General features: G+C 40.7%; 1 protein-coding gene across 4 annotated transcripts in view; it reads right to left on the bottom strand.

Moving 5' to 3' along the window:
- Positions 1-218: 218 nt before the first annotated feature.
- Positions 219-9,511, bottom strand: part of TLE1 (TLE family member 1, transcriptional corepressor) — a 58,740-nt gene continuing 49,447 nt past the window's right edge. For all 4 annotated transcript variants that reach the window (XM_044273798.1, XM_044273805.1, XM_044273810.1 and 1 more), the window contains exons 18-20: positions 7,673-7,823; positions 1,907-1,983; positions 219-1,807 (exon numbers count right to left, since the gene is read on the bottom strand). In XM_044273798.1, coding sequence (XP_044129733.1) covers positions 1,700-1,807; positions 1,907-1,983; positions 7,673-7,823 — 336 coding nt within the window. In that variant the 3' untranslated portion in view covers positions 219-1,699. The remainder of the gene's footprint in view (positions 1,808-1,906; positions 1,984-7,672; positions 7,824-9,511) is intronic.

Raw genomic sequence — 9,511 nt, 5'->3', positions numbered from 1 at the left:
TTCTAAAGTTATTACCACAGGGTGACCTGTCAGATTTGCTAAATTAGGCAGGGTCAGGAAGGTGAAAAATGGCAGTGTCCTGAAGGGGTTAAATGTCAACACTGACTAATGAAAACAGACACACACAAAAAAACTAGAAAGTAAAAAGTAATACAGTGTATAAAGGTTTATTCAGACATACTAATGAAGTTTACACTTCATTAACAAAGACGTTACTCTTTAAAAAACCATTGGATGATTTATTTTAACTCAATGGAAGCAGAAATAGTAGTAGGATTATTGACCTCTAAAATAAGGGGGTTAATTCCAAAATAAATAAATCAGTTGAAAGACTTTGCCAGGTTTGAGGAAATGGTCATGTTCTTACCACAAAGTAACAAAATATGAAAAAAAAAAAAATTATAATTCTACCATCTTCGGTTCAGTACACAACGGATTTTGCTTGAGTAGCAGTACCACAATGGTTGTACCCTGATTGTGATCTTGCAAAGGAACACAAAGCAGCCATTGTTTCTATGCTGTAAGCCTAGAGGCTACAATGTAACAACTGCATGAGAGTCTCATACATTACTACATGTGTAGACCTAGCCTTAAAGTATACATTCCAAGATCTGCGGGTAGCCATCTATACATGCATCTACAAATTGAGGAAGATTCATTGTACAGGCATCCGTTCCTGTTCTGCATTTCAAACTAGAGCAACAGAACACAGAATTCTGCATGCCTCTATATATAACCATGAAACACTATTATATTATACGATAAAAGGGGGGGGGCGTAAGAAGTGGACTAAAAAGGTCGAGCTGATCCAACAAGATGCCACTAAATTAAAGCACCCATCTAAGTTGTCCACATCAAGTATGAACATAAAAATATGACTGTGTACAGTTCTAATCTTACAAATGCATTTAATTGTATATGTACAGACTGACTCGTCAGGAGTTCCAGCAAAGGCTGCAGTTCAGTACTGCGTCGACAGGAAGACCTCCATTGTAGGTGAAGTTAATCAAGTTACAAGTAGGTTGAGCTAGAGAAGAGGTATGAGATACAGGGTATGGGCCATTTAAGCTAGCAGCCTATGACAGATGACAATTCATTGCAGCTGCATTTTATAACATTTACAACTTCACTATACCTATTACAGTGTACCAAAGGTAAAATAAACCTTCACAACCTTACCGAGTAATTACAAATCCTATATACACCATGGGTATCAATTTACATATTTGACAATAAAAAAATGCTGTTGGTACTAAAGCCTTTACTGTAGGAAAACAAATATATTTACATTTTATACAAAAACTTTGACCTTCAACAAAAAATATTATAAAAAAGGGGGGGGGGCGACAATATTTTAGGACAGATAGGATCATGTATTTCAAGAATCTGGTAAATCACCAATCTTCAGGATATCTGTTCCTCAGCCTTGAGTCACATAGGAAGAAAGACAAACAAAAAAACGCAGACATATTAAGACATTTGATGTCCATCTTCACTTCAAATTTGTTCCAAGCCATTACTGAGCCCACAACGATGCAAGTTCCTTTGTACGCTCTGTATACACAGGTAATAGAGTTTAATATCCATGTTAAAAATCCCATTCTCCGCTTTATAAAAAAAAAAAAAAAAATCTTCCTGCTTCTAGACAAACAAGCAGATTTTGGCCCAGATAGTCTTTCTGAGAACATTTCACCAACATTCAGTAGATCACTTCATAGACTGTGGCCTTCTTGTCCCCAGATCCAGTGACAATGTACTTGTCGTCCGTGGAGATGTCACAGCTAAGAACAGATGAGGATTCTTTGGACTGTTAAGAAAGGAATCGAGATTAATTAATAAAGCTTTCAGCAGTTTTAGATATATGAAAGTTGTATTAGAAGGGCTCTAAGATCAATGTAAAACCCACCTGGAAAATACTGGCTCCATAGGGAGTTCTCCAAGCATTAAGAAGGTTGTCTTTCCCTGTACTCACAAACCATTTACCTGTATTAATAAAGCAAAAAGAAAAACCCGGCATCACTAAAACAGTCACTCATTGCAGGATATTATTTGGGTTTTTCAAAAAGAAGCACTTCACGAACTAAATTTGGCCATGCACATTAGATGAATGTCAGTTGAACCCCTTGATTTCAGATGGACTGGACGGCCATGTATAGATTCTCCCTTGACAGCAATGTCAGAAGATTAAATCACAGCTAAGACAATAACCCGTCAGAGGGTGAATATATTTCAAGGTAGTATAAATCAAATGTAGAGCATTAACCGAGTGGCACCCTAATTAAAACATAGCCTTTATTCATAAACACTAAAATTACCAAAAACAAAAGTATACAAAAAAAATAAATAAAAATCAGCAATCGAATTGGAGCGATAGAGGTAGGACCAGAGCAAGGTCTAGATTCCCCACCCGAGGGAACAATTTAGGGGAAACCAAACTAATTACTACCCTGGGAGACAATTGGACCCCCAAAATTCCCTGGCCCGAGGGGGAGAGAGTTCCAATACAAAGGGGGAACAACAACAACTGGGAAAACCATCCCCAGTGTCAGCCCCATTGGGGACATTCTCTTTAGATACCTCATCTTCCTCTACAGAAGATCTTATGCCACCTTAATTTTCTAGTGAACAAGTGAAGATCTTTCACCCATTCAGAAGAATTGAATTGTGTGGTGGGTACATACGATAGTCTTTTAGTTCAAATTCTCTGTTCCATATCTGACAAGGGTGTTCCCGACAGGTTTAAAATAACCAGCTGACTAGAGGATGATGTGAATACCTCTTATGTTGGGACGATGATTGTGCCCGGTCTGTCAAGGTGTAGGTATTCTGAGGAATCTGGCCTAAAAAAAGATGTAATATATTCTAGGCACCCATAGGTGTGAAAGATGTAAGGCATACCCCTTTAGAGCAGTGGGTGACACTTTTTCAAATAGTGCCCAAGAACGGACCTATACAGCACGTATGTTTGCCAACTGTAACACTGTAGGTTTGGTGTACCTGGCCCAATGTGAATGTGGAAGAAAGTATGTGGGTAAGACCAGCAAAGCTTTTAAAAAATGAATCTTGGAGCATGTCTGGGATGTTCGCAACAAACCGCTCTCAAGACACATAATACGATTCTCCATGATCGAGACATTCAATCAGGGGAGGAGACCGATAAAATCCTAGAACAAAATGAGTCTAAGTGGATATATGTGTTAAACACCATCTCGCCCTCTGGCCTTAACTAGAATAGATTTTTCTTGCTTTTTATAGCCGGCCATATTTAGCATCTTCCTGAGTGGGTATCACTTGTCCCAGGTTAAATTTGCATTAGCTTGGAATATGTGGCCATTCCTATAACTGGCTACGTTTACTCCCTCTATTGAATGTCCTTACCCTTTAAAATAGACTATTTATATATGGGTCTGACCAATAACTGTCAGATTATGTGGGCCAAAAAAACTATTTTTTTCTTCCCTCCCCTCCTCCCACTTTCTGGCTGCTTCATCTTTTTCTGCTATAATTTTGTCCTACTTAACCTACATAGGTGCCTTATCTTTATTTACATAATATAATGGCACACTGAGCATTTAGTCTGTGGCACCGATCCTGTGACCTCTACAGGTCACATGGCCTGTAGTGCAGGACTGCCGGTGACGTGAGCGTGCTCACGTGACCTGCGCCATGCCATAGGTACCGGCAGAGTGGTTATTCTGCTACCACGGTGAGCGTCATCTTGCATGCCGATCGCACAGCCCCTGCAATTCTGGCGGCACATTTAAAACCGTGCTAATCCATGTCCGTCTGCCACACAGATCCACTAGGTGATGCAGGTAGGCTTGCTTGGGCTTTTGAGAGCTGCGAGGCGCTTCCATTCTATGGCACCAATTTATACTGCAATGTCGTTTGATATATCTCTATTATCTCATTATAGACTTTGATTCTCAGCGGCCCGTGTACCTTATCGAACAGCATCTATATTAGCTGATAACCAAACTTGGCTTAACATATGGGGCACGCAAGTACCTGTTATCTGTACAATCGTTGATGTAGTCTTACATCTTATACGAGGATGTACATAACCTATCTGTATGTAATGTGAGGGTGTCTTCAGGCCCACTGGTCCAACGTCTTTACTGCTTTCTTTTTGCTGAATCAGTGTCTTATTAACGTTTACCCTTTATCTATAACTGGTGTCAAAAAAGTGGTGGACACCAGGTTGGGTCATGTATGCAATAATTCCTCTGATGCTTATTTAAATACTGCACTGATGTTCCCTGATGAGCCCACTTCATGCACTGGGCGAAACGCATTGGGTTAAAGGGACCTATACCTTGATTGTAATGATCTCTGGAAGCTGAAGGTGTCTTTTGGTTAATTAGTATATAACCAGATACTGGTTAGCATTTAGCATCTATCCATCACTATATAATCAGCGATGACTCACCTTGATGTACTCAGTGTTATACCTCTGTCATTATGTATTCAACATGGGTTTATTTTGATATGCTCAGTATTTGTTTGTTACTTTGATGTACTCTGCACTTATTTTTTTGTGTTTAGAGTAGGTCATTAATAGACCTGCTTCAGGACACCCTACCTAGGTGTCTAACATCTGTCTTCAGGGCCATCCAAGGGCTTTTAGGAGATTCCTGAATACGGGATCACCCTTATCGGGGTGGCTATTCAGTTTTATAGGCAAAGGTTTATAGTATTAGGGAAAGGCCCCGTATCAGACCATCACCACCCTGCCTAAAATACTGACCTATCCCGTATTGTGGAAGAGTTATGACCGTTCTGTCTACACCATTTTTGATTTAATAGCAAATGTCAGAAGAAAGATCAGTTTTTAACATGGTCCTTTGATTATACAGGAGATAAGTAGTCGGCAGAGGTGACTGGCAACTGCAAACGTATTGAGAGAACACATGCAGGGCGGATTGGGAGGTATAGCCGTCAGCCAAATATGTATGGCCATCTTTAGAGGAAGAAAATCATAAGAGCTTCAAACATTTACAGTACATGCTTGTAAAAATCTGTCCCCAGGAACAAAAGGACTGGGCATGCTGAAATCAACAATGCAATCCTTCTTTAACCCCAACATCTGACACAAAGAAAGGAGAGACAGTTCATACACAGATGGCCAGCCAGTCCCACCGAAATCAACACGTTTGGCCAACATTAATCTAATGTTGTATGGCTACCTTAAACTGGTTGTCTGGTTTCAGGAGGAAACCTGACAACACGAGGATCCGCTTGCAATAAAGAAGTGCTCATTACATACCTGAAAGACCCCGCGTCACTTCTCCGATCCTCCTGCTCAGTATCTAGTTACCTGGCTAAGTGCTGAAGTTAAATTTCCACACGTGACTGCTGCAGCTTATCACTGGCATGCACCAAAGAGGTCAGCGATTGGCTTCAACAGTGACAAGTTGACATGACGTCACCATTGCAAGCAAGTCTTGGCCTGAAGAACCAAAGCAGCGGCGTGGGATCTTGCCAGGTAAGTAATGATCACATCTTTATTGCTGGCAGATCCCCTGTTGTCTGTCCAATTTCCTCCTGAAACCAGACCATACCCTACCTAGAGGTTCTCAGAACTCAAGATCCTGTCCTCCCTACAATCATTCCATTTTCTGAACTTCCTGTGAGCAATTTAATTTCACATGAATCTGACCCTGAAATGACTGAATATAAATCAATATAAGAACAGCAGCACATTATATGATGAGGGAGAGGGAGAAATGGTAATGGGGCAAGTAACTAGCAGACTTGACGTTCTGGGGGCATTTAAACAGGGAAACGGATGCAGGAAAAAATGGACTCATTGTTTGCTTTTACGTTGGTAAGGAGGGTTTAATAGACATTTTTCATAAACTGTCTTAACACAATAAACTAAGAGGTCACTAAGGCCTGTGTCACACTTGTGTTGTGGCATTCCAGTTTTGAGATCCGGGAGAGGATCTAAAACCAGTGCCAAAAGGGTTCCGTTTTGGCCCTATTGTCAATGGGAATAAAATTGATCAGGATGAATTCCATTCTGTTTCCATTCCGCTGAAAGCTGCAGTTGTGTGTCTTGTCTGTGAAACTGAACAAACTGGATCCGGCAGCAAAATCAATGCAAGTCATTTTTAGTGCCAGATCTGGTTTGTTCTGTTTCAATGTAACACAACCGCATCCTAAAAGGAACGGATGCATCTGGATGGGTTATCAAACTGAGCTGTTTTAAGATCCTATGCCAGATCTCAAAACCGGAAACCAAAACGCAAGTGTGAAACAGGCCTAACTAGTGATCTCTTCAAGCATTCATTAAGGCCACGACAACCTTCCTATAGAACGAGCCAACACATCATACAGCATAATGCACATTTTGTTAAAGGCTTAACTTTCCTATAATAGCAACAAATAATAAAAAAAATGCCAATTCCGAGTGACTTCACACAACAGTGGAAATCACTCCGAAAATGTATTAAACTGCATTGGTTCACTTCCTAACCTCACACTAAGAAAGCAAAAGTGTGCTGGAAGGCCTCCAACACAAGCTTGGCACAGGGGTGTCCATGGCACTAATAAAATAACATTCTAACATTAAACAGGGGTGTTTGTGGCTTTCAGCACACATTCATTGTGGTCTGCTCGGCTTTTTAGAACAGCTGCTTTTTAGTCAGTGTTGCTGTGAGCTAGTTTATAGAGAAAGGCCAGAAGGGGACACCATCAGACCTTCTGCTCCATAAGGAGACATAACTGGAAACTGAAACATGGAGAGATGATCTTACCTGCTGTTGGCAGGTGCCTATTCTGCTACATATTAAAATATGGGAGAGACTTATGAAGAGAACTTTAAAGTCCATTTTGCAGGAGTCTGTATTGCTGTAAGACCACTTTCACACTGGCGTTTTGGCTTTCAGCTTGCGAGATCCGTTCAGGGCTCTCACAAGCAGTCCAAAACGGATCAGTTTCGCCGTAATGCATTCTGCATGGATAAGGATCTGTTCAGAATGCATCAGTTTGTCTCCGTTCCGCTCTGGAGGCAAACTGATGTCCGCCTGACTATGGAAGCAAACGGATTCGTCCTGACACAATTTGAGTCAATGGGGACGGATGAGTTTTCACTGACAATGCAAAACGGATCCGCCCCCCCCATTGACTTTCAATGGTGTTCAAGACTGATCCATTTGGGCAATGGTAAAGATGATACAAACGGATCCGTTCTGAATGGATGCACGTGGTTGTATTATCGGTGCGGATCCGTCTGTGCAGATACATGACGGAGACGCACCAAATGCGAGTGTGAAAGTAACCAAATGTGCACCAAATGTATCAAGGTTTGGGGCATGTATAAGTTTAACACACACTTTTTTTTTTTTAAGATGTTGCTCCAACCTTTACTGGAGTAGGATAGATAAAACCTGTCTTCAGCTCAAAAAGCTAATACCACCCATTACCCACACACTTCAAAACACGTCGCATAAAAATGCAAAACGTCACACAATTTGGGCAAATAAAGGTCACACAGCCCTATTTTGCGACTTATCAAGCCAAAATTCTAGAGTGCAGGACTTGATCATTTTGCCACCATATGTTCATTTTAACGTTAGAGCAATTGTGTATTTTTAACGAGAATATCCATTTAAAATTTGCATTACAAAAAAAACAAAAAAAAACGAACCAGTCTTCAGAAGTTACTTACCACAATATGCAAACTTTAGGGACAACACACAACTCTCATGAAGGTGCAGCTGATATTTGTCAGGCTTATTAACATGCAGAACCTCCACATTACTGCTCTCCATTCCTACTGCAAGCCATTCACCAGTTGGACAGTATCCAAGAGAGAAGATCTAAACATAATAAAAGCAAGAACATGTTTATATATTTAAAAAAAAAAAAAAAAAAAAGCCTGGTATATTCTGCCTCTTGCAGGGGGGTGTAAAGAGCCACTAGTATCCACTTCTTGGGTTTTATTGCTGAAGTTAAGAGCTTCATTTTAGGTTGAGATGGTAAATAACTTAGAGCAACTGTCCTGCCTTTACTTAGTAAAGGCCTACCTTCAAGAAAGGCCATCACTAGGCCGATTGTGGGGGTCCGCTGTTCAAGTGAAGCTTAGTCACTAAGTTGACGGAACTACACAACACCATCAATCTTGTAGTGGAGGGAGCTCGTTACCATACTACACTGACTTCAATGGGTGCAGCGCTGTAGTAACGAGCACCCTCCACTACAAGGTTGGCAGAGCTGTTTATTTCCAGCGCCAACTTCCAGCAACAAAGCTACATCCAAACAGCTGATTGGAAGCTGTGCTCAGCGTTGGATCCCAGCAGATCAGCTAGTGATGGGATATCCTGAGCATAGGCCATCACTTAATAAAGGCTGAAGAACACCTTTGAGGTCGCCACATACACCAATCCAAAGTTGATCAAAATGGAAAATTTCAAACAAAACCATCATTTGCTGGGTGAAAAGTAAAACGATCGTTTTAGCCAACCGATGACAATTATAGTCTGAAAAGAAGTAGTCGCCTATATTTAAAAATTTCATTCAATCGTCACATGAAATATATTTTGTTCGAAGAAAGATAGTCTGTGGACAAAAGATCTTTCTGTCAAAGAATGTCAGTAATCCCGGAAAGAAATATGGAGGGATCCTCATGGGATTATAATCATCCCAGAGACTTACATTTAGGGTTTTGGCAGGAATTTTTAGCCGCCAAAAATGTGAGGTGTAGGGGTTAAAAATAGTAGGGTTACTTGGCAGAGGTCATTCATTGGGTCTGGGAGGGGCCTATTAGATGCCGTTGCTCGGCAGAATGGAATAAGGATGCCCAGCAACAGGTATTGGGTGGGGAGCTTTGGGCTTGGGACCTGGTTAGGGTTTATAAGAGTGGTGTCTGTCAGCCGTGCGCTGTCAGACAAGTATCTGTGGAAGGATTGCTGCCCCGCCCTTTTGCCAATTGTCACGGCTACTTTATTAGAAGGAGGGTAAAACTCGCTCACTGATCAGGTGAGAGGACGAGTTGAGTAAGTAGTTTAGGCCGAGCTTATGGCTGGTCTAATTATTGGTTTGTTAAGATATTGATGATGATTTAATTTATGATATATTGTTAAATGACTAAGCTAATCTTTAATAAAGATGGCCATGGCCTAATTTATTCCACCCATTAAAGTGTCCACGTGTATTTTATTGGGTTAAGCTATTGGTTAGTTGGTTATATGGTTTGGGTATGATTTATAATAATTCCATGTTCCCAGCAAGATCTTTCCTCCAGCACCGTATTTCATCAACATATATTGCCAGTTTAAACAACGGCCAATATGTACTAAAATGTCTATGGCTGTGGCAAGATCATTGTTCAAACGCTGTTCAACCATCTTCTATCTAATGTGTATGGTCACCTCTAGTCATTACAAAAAAAGGGTTGCTCAGGCTGTAGAAAAAGACTGGAGAACTTCATGATGTCAAACATGGTGAAGACAAATAGATATGATTAAACCAAGAACGTTGAGCAGGTACTCAAAGCCAGATATGTAAA

The sequence above is a fragment of the Bufo gargarizans genome, chromosome 1, assembly GCF_014858855.1.
Source record: "Bufo gargarizans isolate SCDJY-AF-19 chromosome 1, ASM1485885v1, whole genome shotgun sequence".
Taxonomy (NCBI): domain Eukaryota; kingdom Metazoa; phylum Chordata; class Amphibia; order Anura; family Bufonidae; genus Bufo; species Bufo gargarizans.
This window is presented reverse-complemented; position numbering and strand designations above follow the sequence as displayed.